The 14,622-nt window shown below is 34.9% G+C and overlaps 1 protein-coding gene across 1 annotated transcript; it reads right to left on the bottom strand.

The window, feature by feature from the left end:
* Window positions 1-5,559: 5,559 nt before the first annotated feature.
* On the bottom strand, window positions 5,560-6,507 carry LOC119537798 (olfactory receptor 8H1-like). Its single transcript, XM_037840363.1, has one exon. It carries the CDS (start codon window positions 6,505-6,507, stop codon window positions 5,560-5,562), a length of 948 nt encoding a protein of 315 aa, XP_037696291.1.
* Between the last annotated feature and the right edge of the window lie 8,115 nt (window positions 6,508-14,622).

Raw genomic sequence — 14,622 nt, 5'->3', positions numbered from 1 at the left:
CTAGGTAACCAGCAGATGGCGTCTGTGAGCCTCCTATATCCCTCCAGTCAGTAGCGTGGGGAAATGATTCTTGTATGTTCAGTTGGAGAACTCAGCCTGGGCACGCTGCTGGAGTCACCCACCCTGAATGTGGGGCATGCACACAGGTGGCCAGAGAGGAAGGGCAGCTCTCTCTCGGTGTCCCATAAATCACCAGACTTGGCGTAGCACCTCTGGGTTCTCTGAGCAGATCCCCCCTCCCAGCCGTGATCCTCCCTCAGCTGAGAGAAAAGGCCATGCTACGTCATCAGTGTGCGCCATCCCTCTAGGGAAGCCCTGGGCCGCTTAGCTGTGCCACGGGGCTCTCAGCTCGCTTCAGAATGCCGATTGTGTGAGGTTGTCTCCACTGCAACTCCTTGTGGGCTGAGAGCAGCCGAGGTTTTCTCCACCAAGAGAGAGTGAGAGACAGAATATTTCCCCCGATTCTCCCAAGGTCAGCCATCACCAAAAGCCTCTGTCTGCTTGTTGAGGAATCGCTGTCTGTATTGAGCAGTTATCGCTAAAACCTCACTTGGGGCTGGGTGAGAAAGTGCGTGGCTAAGCTTCCATGAGGGAGGGACTCTCGGCTCTAGGAGCTGGGCTGAGAAAGTGCAGGGCGCGGGTTCCGTGAGGGAGGGGCTCCCGGCCCTAGGTTTTCGGCTCTCAGCACGGGTCCACAATTTTACTTACAGATTTTATGCTGTGATCTTGGGCTTTCCTCCCAAATCATGTCGTTGGATGCTGAGTGGACTGTCACATTTGTCTCCCAGCTACCATTCCAGGTTATTTACTGTTTTTTGTTCATTTATGAATTGTTCTGGGGGAGACTAAGTCTTCCACCTCTTTCTATGCCACCATCTTCCCAGAATCTCCACTACATTTTTAAGATGTGGAAACAGAACTCCAGATAGATCTCATACTGGCGAGTGATCTCATACTGGCGAGTGCACAGTGATCCAGAAAGGAAGTATTTGAAGCCACAGCAGTGAATAAGATTTAAAAGGAAATACAGAACTTCCAAGTCTACTTAGGATGTAGAAATCTGAAAAAAACATTTTCTCAAAGCAATTTTAAAAAGCCACTAATCTAAAAAACCACAACTTTCCCAGTGCCCACCAGAAAGTTGAGGTGGGCAACATCCAAGATATCAGAATACCAAGGAAAGACAAGCCCCTCAAACAGAAGATGGGACAACTGTATTGTTTCTCCTTTGTCAGAGGTTGGGAGCAAGATGTGGCCACTGTACAAGAACATAAGAATGCAGATAAGTTGTAAAGAACTGTTAAAGCCAAGTGTGGAAAAGTGAACCCTAGAATCAAGAGATTTGCATTCATTCTCAGTATCTCCACTACAGGTCTTTTTTTTAAGTGCTCATGAAACAGGCAGGATAGGCTGGGAATCCTTCAGACAAGGTCACTCTGCAACCTACAATTACCAAATATCCTTCTCCTCCTATCTAGCTAAATGAGGAACTGCTATTACTTTACTAATAACAGCTTTATTTTTATTTTAGTCTTCCCTAAAGACAGATAAAATTTCTTGAGATACTTGTAGAATTGTTCCTGCTTTTTTTACAACATCCAATAAAATGGTAAAATTTTGCTTCCTTCTACTGCTTCCCAGTTACCCAGTCAAAGTCTAAATCCTGTAATAAATTCTTCCTAAAGTCCCCCACCCTTATTTAGAAACCACACATTTCTCCATAGGATATGTCCTTCCCCACTGCAATGAGAAATAAAAAAAAATTGTTCAACCACACGTGTTCCTAGTGGTCTATGGCTGAACAGCATTGATGATTACTAGATTTAGAGATTAGTAGAGACGACAAAAACGTATAGATACATGAAAAATTTCATCAGAGGGATGGAATCTATTAGGTAGTGTCCAAAGAAATGCTATGAATAGAACTTTTCAGACACACACACAAATGTAGGAAAAAATTGAACTCCATCAACAGGATTATCAGTAGAGTAAACAGAGTTGACAAAAGATTTTGTGAACTTGAAGACAAGCCAATAGGAACTAACCAAATAGGAAGGACATTTTAAAATGTGATTAGGAAAGCCATATGGAGCACAATCCCCTTTGCCTAGTTTATGGATTGATGAGTAGAAAAATGGGGGAAGGAAAAAAACAAAAAAACAAAACAAAACAAAACAAAAACCAAACAAAAAAGGCACCCAGTGTTCTTTTTACTTTAATTGCTTTTTTTTCACTTTAATTTTTATTCTTATTATTTTTGTATCTGTGGTAATGAAAAAGTCAAAAATTAATTTTGGTGATGAATGCAAAACTATATAATGGTACTGTGAACAATTGAATGTACACTTTGTTTTGTATGACTGCATGGTATGTGAATATATCTCAATAAAATGAATAAAAAACTGTCTGATAAAAAGTATGGGAAATAATATGCAAGTTCTGTGGGACAATATCAAACTTTAATATACATACACTTAGAGTACTACAATAATAATTTAGAGAGTGTGGCATCAAAAAAAATCTCGGAGGAAATAATGGCCAAAACTTTTCTAAAAATAAGGAAAGACATCAAATCACAGGTCCACATATGTTAGAAGACAGCAAGAATGAAAACTAAAAATAGCAAATCAACTGAGAAGCAACACACAAAATCATTGGTCTTACTGCTGAAAAAGAAACACAAGCAGAAAATTATGAAGACAGTTAGGGGAAAATACATGTCACATATAGAAGGAAAACCACAAATTTTATCAGACTTGCCATCCAAAATGATACAAACCAGAACATCATGGAGAGATATGTTTAAAATACTGAAAGATTATAACTGTCATTGCAGAATCCAATACCCACTGGAATATCTTTCAAATATAAAAGCAAATAAAGATTTTTTCAGGAAAATTGTCTCTCTCTCTGTCTCTCTCTCTCTCTCACACACACACACACACACATACACCTATACACAGAGAAATAATTCATAGCCAGCAGACTTGTGCTTCAAAAATTTTGAGGCAGAAGGATTAAGATATCAGATAGAAAAATCTTGTGGATCACACTTCCTTTATCCAGTATATGGATGGATGAGTAGAAAAATGGACACAAAAACTAAATGAAAAAATAGGGTGTGGGGGGTGATTTGGGTGTTCTTTTTTTCTTTTTTGTTCTTATTCTGATTCTTTCTGGTATAAGGAAGATGTTCAAAAACAGATTGGGGTGATGATGCACAACTCTATGATGGTACTGTGAGCAGTTGATTGTACACCATGGATGATTGTATGGGATGTGAATATGTCTCAATAAAACTGAATTTAAAAAAAAGATATCAAATAGAAATTTGTGTCACCTCAAAGAAATAATATCACTAAAACTGTAAAATTGAAAGAAAATAAATCAAATATTGGAATTTAAAAATTTTAGTTGCTCTAAAAATAGTTGACAAAAGGAAAACTAGTTTCATGCATTGTGGGGCTTGAGTCATATCTAAAAGTAAAATTTATGACAAAAATATCACAAAGAAAGTATAGTTAATAGAAAAAGCAGAAATATTAAAAAGCATGTAAATATACTAAAAAATAAGTGAACTTACAAGATTAGAGGAAAAAAGCATACAATTAAAAAATAAATTCTTAGGAAGGACTTACCTCTAATTACTGTAAATAAAACAGGAATAGCAATAAATAAAAATTATACTTGCATATATTTCAAAGCAAAAAAAAAGTCATACTAAAGTAATTTTATTTGGTATTGGTACAAGGCACAATTTCAAAATTAAGTTGAGAAAGTATAAATATAATGTAGAATTTTAAAATTTTAATTAGATTTTACTTAGCAGAATATTGTTAAACATTTTACTGCTGAAGTAGAGTTTGAACTTTTACACGTTCAAAAAAATCTAGGAAAAATAAACATATAATTTTACAAATAAAATCTTAGTATAAATTTCAAAAGAAAATCAAGTTTTATAATCCTATTGCTTAAGGGCAAACAATGTATCAAATTACAATTACAAAAGCTTAAATAAACAAAAAATGTAGTACTTGTGAAATGAAAAAGTACTTTCGTAAACAAACTTTGAACAGCAGAGACAAATAAAATTGTATTTTCAGATTACGTGGAGAATATTTCTAGTGAAATGAAACCTTAGCACTCTACCTTACTAAAATTTAAGAGATGACAGAAGATAAGAACACCAAGAAAATTCTTAGCTTTACACCTTTTCTCAATTCCAAATTTTAAAATAAATGAGCTAAGCATTAACCCAAGAATTTATTAATTTTTAAGGAACTTAAAGAAAAAAAAAAAACTTTTGAAATCAAGATAAAGGAATTATTTTATTAAATACACAGAATTTCAGTGAAGAAATTTGTGCACTTTGTAGGCACATCACAGAAAGGTAGATTTCTCAAATATTTAGCAATTAGACACCAAATAAACATTACTGAATTCAGATTTTTAACCTGGCAAATTTACAAAATTTCAGGTCCTAAAGCTTTGTCAATTTATTTATTTTGCCAATTACCAAGAACACAGTCATCTAGCAGATTTAAATAACAAAAGAATTACCAAGGTTTGTACTGATAAGTAGAAAAAGAAGGCTGCAGAATACATAGAACATAACCCAAAACTGTTTATATATATGTAATATATACATACATAAACATAATGGTTAATCTAGAGGAACAGAATTGCCAGTAATCAGGTCATTTCCATTTTATTTAATATTTTTTTGATGTTTCCAAGTTTTCTTCACTGTTAATATATACCATGTTCTCTGTAGCTTAAGTATCTCAATATTTTGCTTACCTCTATGTCCAAATGATTGAACACTGAGTTTTTAACTTGCAATAATTTGTGTTTACTAAGATAACAAAATATAATTTATAAAAACCAGTGAAAATTCTTCATAAGAAAAGCCGTTTTGTATTTAAATATTGTTAAATGTAAGTTTTCTAATGATAATGGCCACCAGGTATTTGTACTGCACCAAGTACTTTACATTCCTCATCTGATTAAATCTTCACAATAACTCTACAGTCCTGGACTAATTGTTATTTATCTCATACAACTGAGGAAACTGAGACTTTAATTATCAATGATTTATTAAGGTTTATATAGCCAAACAGGTCACAGATCTAGAATCTAAACTTTGGAATGTCTGATTCCAAAGGAAGCACTATTAACCAATGTGCTGTATTTCTTCTCTATATCATTGAACTATTATTGTGCCCAAAAGTAGGTATTTTGTATAATAAATGTCTCTGATATCAGAACATGCATAGGGATTTATGTGCTATAATTTAAAAGATGACATCATATTTTCTTATTTTGCACCTTAATTGATCTTATAAAACATACATATTTAAACAACAGGTTTAAAACATATATCATGGTTTCCAATTTCAAAATGAATTTCTAAAAACACTCTTCTGGAAATATTCAAGATCATGCTTGGCCAGGTAAAAGATGACTCAAAAGAAATACAAACTAATAGATACATGATTTCAGAGGGAATCCAATCAATTACCCAAATTCAAGCCTGAGCTTGAATGTTCAGGCTCACAGTCATTTCAATTGCCTGGAGAGCTCTCTCTTCTGCATGACTTTAATGACAGCATTTTCCACCTCCTTGTTCCTAAGACTATAAATGAGTGGATTCAGCATGGGGATCACCATAGTATAAAACACAGAGGCCACCTGATCCTCTCCCAAGGAATAGGACTTACTCGGTTTTAAATAAGTAAAAATCATAGTGCCATAAAAGATGGTGACTCCCAGGAGATGGGAGGCACAAGTAGAGAGGGCTTTGTACTTGCCTGAAGTGGAATTGATTTTCAGGACAGTAGACAGAATGGACCCATAGGACACAGTGATTGTGATAAGAGACACCATTAGGGTGGAACCAGCAAGAAAGAATATTGTGATTTCAGTGATACGAGTGTCAGTGCGGGACAGGTCTAAAATTGGGGTTGTGTCACAGAAGAAGTGATGGACTACATTGGATTTACAGAACTGCAAACTGTTCATAGAAAGAACATTTACCAAGGAGCCAGTAAAACCAATCATGTAGGACACAGTGACAAGGGTGCAGCAGAGTTTCTTGGACATAACAACTAGATAATGTAAAGGACTGCAGATGGCTACATAGCGGTCATAGGCCATTGAAGAGAGAAGGTAACATTCTGTGGCACCTAATAGGATGAAAAAATACATCTGGGTGAAGCAGCAGATGAATGAAATATACTTGTTGGAAGTCAGCAAATTTTGTAAGGTTTTAGGTGTGATGACTGTTGAGTAACTCAGGTCAAGGAATGACAGATGACTGAGGAAAAAATACATAGGTGTGTGAAGCTGGAGATCCATGTGAATTATTAGTATCATCCCTACATTCCCCAGGATAGTAATCAGATATATCAGTAAAAATAACATAAAGAGGACCCACTGGATGTCTTCAGAGTCTGTCAATCCCATAAGGATGAAGTCAGGCACATTTGTGTTATTCCTACTTCCCATAGTGTTCAACTGTTGCAAATTGTTGTGAAATTAATTCTGATATTGAATGATGTATAAAAGACTTTTGTTTACATGAATGATCTGGCATTAAAAAAATGTGGTTAGTGCTACTAGAAATTCATAACAGATTAATTTGCAAAAAAAGACTGTGTTACTGTCAAGTATAAATTAACTATAAAATATCATTTCAATATTGCATAATAGAAGTTTACATACATTGAAGAATTGGAAAGAACTGATGGGGTTATAAATGCTTGCCTTTATTAACACATTTAACTCACCTGACAAATTTATAACTGCAGGTATCACTATTATCTACATTTTTAGATGAAGAAAAGGGCAGAAAAGGAGTAAGTAACTTATTCAGAGTCACAGATATTAAATGTATATTAAATTAGATATGTAATACTCAATGATAGGAAAAGTTTTAGTGAGTCATTTATTTATTTTGTGTCCAACATTATTTAACACAAATAAAATATCATAGGTATCCACTTAAGAGCACTTTCCTTGAATGTGTTAAAATTAAAATCACACATAATTTTAATTTCTGGAAGGTAAGTTGTTTTCCAAAATTGACCACTCAAAATAAAAACTCCTCTAAAATTATACTTCCAATATAGGTACATTACTTGTTGACTTAGATTCCATCAATTCTATATTTCCATTTCCACAAATCCTGGCATTTCTGAGGTAAGGCCTAAATAATATGTATATCTGGATGTATATTCTACTAATAATGTTACCATTTTGTTTGTTTTGAAATGAAACCCTTTATTTTTGAGAATAATACTTACCATGAGCAAAAGGTGATGAAAAACATTTCTCTCAACAGCAGTTTTCTAGAGATTCATCAACCTCAAATTTTTCACACAAATAAAATATGTAGATCATATAAGGAGCCCAAATTCCTGAGACAAAATATTTACTCTCTTTGAAATAAATTAATTTTAATTTTTTGTGAATGCATATTTATTTATTTAATTATTTACATATTTGTGCATGCATTTTGTTTTAGTCTGAGGTAAAATAAATCAACCTACAAATTTAGGTCAGGTCTTGGTCTCAAATGGAAAGTTCATCTGGAAATTGTGTCTCACAATAATACCAAGGAGCTACTGTCAACAAAGCAGAGCAAAGAACCCCTTGCCTTTCACCCAGACAATGCAGCAGCTCCTGTAATACTGAGGACTGCTGATGCAATCTTTGGTCATCCCTGGGGACCAATTTCCAAGGATAATTTCTAGGCATGTTTCCAAGGATAAAAGTTAAAGGACTAATGCATCCATATTAGGTTTGTACCAGAAATTTCCTTCTCCCTCAGAAGTCTAATAATTTTGAGCATGATTGTCTGGTATTTCTTTGTGATGCTCTAATTTTTTTTGACTGGGGAGCAGAGAAGGCATTTTTAGAAAGATACTTAATTATTCTGTGACTGAAAGGCCAGGTCATTAACCACCAGGGATGCAATAGCACATTTTCCACAATGAAACATTTTTTAATTTAAAAGTGTGGCACTACCACAGGAGTGAAACTAGTTTATTACACAAAACTTAGAATACAACAAAATTCAAAGGATAAAATGAAAATTATTCATAATTGTTGTTAATCTTTACATGTATTTTCTTCAAATTATTTTATGTATATGATGCTTATTTATATGTCTACTTACATATATGCATTATTTTATCATACAGCATTTTCAGTAACTTATCCTAATTTTATCACTAATTACAAACTACTTGATCTAAATCATACTAGCATTTTGCAAAGTTCATAATTTCATGTATTATGCATTGGATGGTGCCTCATCATTAACTTCCCTCTAGGAGTGAGCACCAGCTGATGAATGGATGTTTTGTTCTTTCAGGTAAATTTTCATTTCAGATATTTTACCTTTCCATTCTCAATTATCTTGAAATATGTTGCTATTAACTTCTTTCTTTATTCACATTAACATGCCCTTTATTTGTCTTATTTTTTTTTTTTTGTTTTTTTTTTTTTTTTTATTATACACTGTGTTTGTAAGTGATATAGACTGTTTTGATTATGTTGTTTTCCTTTAAAGGTTCAGTTTTGTTCTGGCAGGCAATAAATTACTGAGTGCCTTTTCAACCTCTCAGATCTGTTTTATATTTTCATAAGGAAGATCTACATTGTTTTCTCCTTAACATTAGGCATGGCCCTCATGCCAGGGCATGCTCCTTCTAATTTCTGTGTTTCTTTTTTCTTTTGTTTGTTTCAATGTCATGCCTGAGTCAATCACAGATATTCTTCATAATGACTGGGCCATAACTTCAACTTCTCACAGCCCTTTGTGAACTCTGTTGTTATGTTCTGCTCTTAGCACTTTATCAGCATCCTTGGCTAGGCCTGTCTAGTCCCCACTGCAGATATTCTGTTCAGTCTTCATCCTAGGACCTACAGTGACTCTCCACACAGACATTTGGAGCACCTCCTTTAGGTTCCCTTTCTTGAATGTTCCATTTCTTCAGGTGCTGGAAACTCCAATTTCTATCTCTTCAGTTCTACAAGATCAGACTTTCATATTCTCCTTATATTCTGTTTATATTCTGCTCAACGATCTAGAAAGACAAGGTAAACATTAGGCTTTTCTTATATAATTCCAGAATCTCATGAATAAATAACTCGTGCTGCCCATTGTCCAATACTGGAAAGCAATTGCCATGTGCATTTTGTCCAAGTTTAGAGTTAGTCATGATGTCATAGAAATTCTTGTGCCACTTTCTCTGTCATGGCAGAAGCCAAAGTCTGACCAGAGATTTTAAATCTTTTCTGATTTAAATGATGGTATAATTTCATATCCTAGCCCACTAAGTCTTTTCTAATGTTTTTGTCTCTCTTTTTTCTCATGGATTACTCTTCCTGTTTTATTTTCAGGGTGGGGGTGGGGGCAGGGTTTATTAAAGGATGGTTCTTTGGTTCTATTCCTTTTTTTTTGATAATTTGGATTCTGGCTTTCTAATGCATTAATGATATTTTCATTTCATCATTTCTATTTCCTCTACTCTTTTAGATTGAACTCATTGCTTTTTCTCTAGCACTTTCATACAATTAATTTTATTATTTATTTTTTGTTCTCTGCTTAAGAATACAGGAATTTAATGTTTCCATTATTCATCTGAGTGCCACTTAACCTTGATCTTGTATTTATTCATATGTACAACATATGTTGTTATAAATATCTAAAATCCCATTTTTATTTCCCATTTCACCAAGGATTACTTAAGATTGTGTTTTTAGATTTATTTTTAATTTCCTAGTTGAACAGGCTCTCAGTTTTTGTATTTGGGATGTTAATTTTAAATTAAATTGCATTTTATCAGGAAATACGGCTCCTTTATGTTAAACTTTGGAAACTTATTGAAATACATGGATTAGTTGTAAAAAATTTGTGTAAACAACTCATAGATGCTGAGAAAGTTGTAATGAAAATATTGAAATGCAATTTTAGTCATCTCAACTATATTATTCAGATATTAAAATTTTGAAGTGTGTTTTACTTGGATTAATTACACAGTAGATGAGTTATGAACAAACTATCCACTGTGTTTTATTCATTTACTCAGAAAGCACTTTACTAAATACCTACAATGTACCAGACACTGTGCACAGGGCTTATATTCTAGCTGAGAAAAAAATTGGATTGGATTGGAAATTGACCAGTGACTTGGGTCTTGCAGTAGAGAAATAAAATATGTCAATAAGGACAAAGTACACAGATGTACGAAGCTGAGGGTCAGTTCTGATTAATATGATAAGTCCAAGGTCCCCCCAAACAGTGAATAGGTAAATGAAGGGATACAGCAAGAAAAGGCTGACTTGTAGTTCAGGGTGATCTGCAAATCCAGAGAGGATGAAGAGAGTCAACTCAATGAAGTTGGATCCAGATATTTTTTTTCAATTCAGGCCTTTGACTTACATGTTGAATAGCAATAAACAAAAATAAGAGAAGGGTTCAAGTCTAAAAACTTGATTAATTGATGTGTGGACCTATATCTAGGCTCTATTATGTTCCATTTGTTAATGGTAAATGTTTTCATTGATAAAGTTTCCTTCATACAATGACCTTAATATTGATTTATTCAGTAATGGCTTGGCTCTTTTGTTCTGACTTATCCCCTACACTCCTACCCCACCACCAAAAAATAAAATAAAATAAAATCAGCTTGTCACTTTCATTTAGAAAAGTTTTGAAATTCTGCTTTGGACTTATGTTGCAATTACAGATCAATTTTTGAATTTTTTATATTGAAATTATTGTTTCTCATAAACAGTGTATCTCTCTAATTATTTGTCTTTCCTTAATATCTTGTGTTCATGTTTAGTTTTTCCCCATAAAATTTTTTAGTATTGGTTGTCATACATATTTTCCTGGGAGGAACTTGTACATTATAAATTTTATGTTTGTAAAAACTTGCATTCTAAATATTTGTCTGGAGTTTGGAAATGCAACGTATTTTCAGATATTTATCCTATTTTCAGCAAACCAGACAAAGCCTTTTATGAGTCCCCGTAATTTGTCAGTATATACTTTCGCATGAGTCTATTAACATCCTTATGCTTTTTAAAATTTCATTTGTTTTCCTGTACTAGCTACAGCTTTCAGTGAATTGCTGCCTAAAATTGGTGACATTGGACGTGTCTTTTAAATGATTTCAAAGTGAATGTCATTAAACTTCTGTTTATCAGGATCATGGTAAAGAGAAGTCATTCTTAAGTATTACTTGATATTGTGTATGAGTATCTGAAAGCCACTTATCTAGCTTGCCCTACGCTATTATAGACATGATGGAAGATAGAAAAATCACACCTCAGAACACATTTGTAATCATAGATTTTTTGGAACCAACATTAAAGCCACTAAATTAGAAAATTTACCCCTTAATTTGCACAAGAAGGCATCACATCTGAACACAATTTTCTACTATTTTAGACAGAATCTTCAGTTCACATTTTATCTACAACTTTTCAGTGCAAATCTTGTCATCTTATTGGATCAGGGTATGTTGCAGTGTGTGTGTGTGTGTGGTGTGTGTGTGTACTTATAAGTGGATGACAAATGTCATAAACTCAGGTGCCAAAGTCTGAATTTCACTACCTGCTCTTTAGGAGACAGCTGAGAAATGTCAGTTGCCCAGAACCTGCACTGATTTGGGACAAAGAAAAAGTTTTAGTCCCTCTGGTGCAGAAGGGGGGATTGGGAGAGAAAATCCAGTGGTTTCCTAGGCAATCCTGAGAGAGCTTCTGAGTAATAGTCAGAAAATCTTGCCAGTCTAGAGTTATTGTAAATATTTATAAGATTTAAAAGATCCTGAGATTATAAAAATAACATTCTACTAAGTTTAAAGCATTTAAAGCTAATACAGAAAATTCATTTTTATCCTCCAAGGACTCCATCGACATCACAAGTCTTTATCATTAGTTTGAATATAGAGTTACATATATTTGTATTCCACCAGGTCCAAGATTATAAACTTACATATTATAAAAATACAGTTAATGTGAAATTCATTTGAGACACTTAGAAAATGGAAGATTTTTAGTCAACTTATATAAGTCTGATAGCAAACTTGGATCAAAGATGGTTGATACCAACCCCTTTTTAAGTTTTATGGTTGGAAGTAACTTTATGTAACTGAGACAGCAGTGTTTTTTGTACATAATATCTTTCAATTTTAATAAAATATAAAATGTATAAGAAAAGTATGACCAAATTTCTATGTTGGTGTGTTTGTTGATGAGGAATCTGTACATACATGGTATGATGGGAACTTATATTATGTAATAGAATTTGGTTAATTGAGTAAGAGCCTTGCAAGCCCTCTTGTTATATGATAAATTTTGATTTGCAAATGTAAGTTGAATTCTAAGCTATTAATATTGTAGCATCAAATAGATCTTAAGTTCAACCCTTTTTTAACACATTTTTGTGAAATTTATCATATATAGAGAACAGTGATAACTTTCAAAGTACAATTTAACAAGTAGTTAGAGAGCAAACTTCAGAGAATCCCATGGGTTACAGTTCCACAATGTCAGTTATTTCTTTATTGTTATATATAACACATGTACAGAAAGGTGACACAACTCTCAAAGTAGAGTTTAACAAGTAGTTATATAGGTAATTTCAAAAAAATGTTATGGGACCACACTTCTAACACCATTTCAGTTATTTCCTTGTTTAAACTCTTTCTATTTTCAAAATTATGTTCTATAAATTATTTACACACTTTATTTTTTGTTAAATTATATAATTGACAATATGAAACAAAAAATGCAATATTCTAGAGCTTCCATTTAAAATATTTGAAGATTTTTTATTAACCAGTTGTTCAAATGGGACTAATCATTATGCAAAATACCTTCCAAGTGATCTTTGAAAACATGAAGAAATTGAAAAATGAAACAATAGAAAAACAAACCAGAACCAGGTTCTTTGTAAAGATAAATAAGAGTTTTTAAACCACTAGGGCCGGCGCGTTGCGGGCCCACGGCGGCCTGGAGGGCTCACGGCGCTGAGCCTCGCTGCTAGGCGTCGGCACCTCTCCATAATCCCCTTCGCTCACTCTTGGACTTCGGGGGCGAAGGGGAGCGCCTCCCCGAGATCCGGAGTGCCACCCAGCCGCGTGTTCCAGAGGACCTGGCGCCCAGGGGCAGTCAGTCCGGAGCTTGGGTCCCAGCTGCCCGCGCCTCCGTGGTATGTTTAAGCAAAAATGAGAGGAACACTATGCTCCATGGCCTTTGCCATTCCTACCTCTGTGCCCAAAGATCAGTGAGAGAACTGCAGTCAGAGGTGGCGTGGCGTAACGGAGGCACAGTGGAACCTGACCCTGATACCAGTTTGCTGTCCGGATGTGGGTAGTCTGCCAGTTCTAGCCATGAAGTGGGTAAAAAGGAGCATGCCCCTGTACCCCCAAACCAGCCACCCCATGCCACCCTCCCATACACACTTAGACCTCCGGGAAGGGGAATGTTGATGGAGTTACATAGGAAGTTTGATGGCTTCCAGGTACACTCACAAATGTGCACTCTCAAGCACACCCACAAATATTTATGAGTGTGCAAAACAAGAGAAGGAGTTCTCCTTAAGAATGGTGCATTAGAAAGGTTATGTTGGAGGACCCTAATGTTAATTTTGACCAGACCTTAATGTCCCAACCTCTGTTTCTTCATCTGTTCAATTCAGGTGACTAATACTCACCCAACCTATCTTTCAAGGATGCAGTAGGTAAATGGGGTAGTTACTGAAAAGTGGTACAGAAAAAAAAAGAAAGAAAGAAAGAAAGATAGAAAGAAACCTAAGAGAACATGGAAAAGTCAGTTTTCTGGTCTTGATAGAAAGAATCTTTTGAAAGGCATCTATGATGAAAATTTCAGGGTAGACTGCTTCCAGAAAAAATAAACAGCCCTATGGACACCAATCTGGCTACTCTGGACATCCTGACTTTGAAGCCCACTGGAGGCAACCACTCTTTTACATTAACTTTGTTATATTCCCAAACGGCTTTTGAAGATGTGTAGCCCCTTGAAGAAGTTGTCCGAGCTCTCCTAGGGTGCTCTTTGACTCAGCTTCTATGCATGGCTTCTCTTATTTTTCTTGATTTGGAAGCAGCACAGGACAGAAAGAGACTTGATAATTTCTAATGGTACCGAGGTCTCAAAAGCACTGCTTAGAAGACTTACTAAAAAAACATAAAAGAAGAAGGATTCCAGCCCATTGAGTATATTGTGACTCCCCACTTCTCCAAGGGTGTTGGAGTTTTCACTTGTGCTCCTTGGCCAGATACAGGAGGTGGGTTCAAATGAGAAACTAATGTGTGTGACTTATGAGAGTAAGCTCTTATTAAATGAGAGGAGAGGTGAAATTCTGAGGGTGTGTCCAATTGATCCTTCTCTTTCCAAGGTGGATCAGAGGGTTTCACATAAGGTTTATAGACTCACAAATTTCAGAATTGGAAGTAGGGTGACCAGACTGCCCAGGACTAAAGAGTTTCTTAGGACATAGAACTTTCAGAGCTAAAACTAATCCAGGCTAACCAGCATGGCTGGTCATCCTCATTAGAAGGAACGAAACCTAGAAAACTATTCAGA

The sequence above is a fragment of the Choloepus didactylus genome, chromosome 6 (genome assembly GCF_015220235.1).
Source record: "Choloepus didactylus isolate mChoDid1 chromosome 6, mChoDid1.pri, whole genome shotgun sequence".
Taxonomy (NCBI): Eukaryota; Metazoa; Chordata; class Mammalia; order Pilosa; family Megalonychidae; genus Choloepus; species Choloepus didactylus.
Note: the sequence above shows the minus strand (reverse complement) of the source record. Positions and strands in the feature narration are given on the sequence as shown.

Coding starts and splice junctions, on each gene's coding strand:
- LOC119537798 (XM_037840363.1), bottom strand. CDS start 6,507: ATGGGAAGTAGGAATAACACAAATGTGCCTGACTTCATCCTTATGGGA.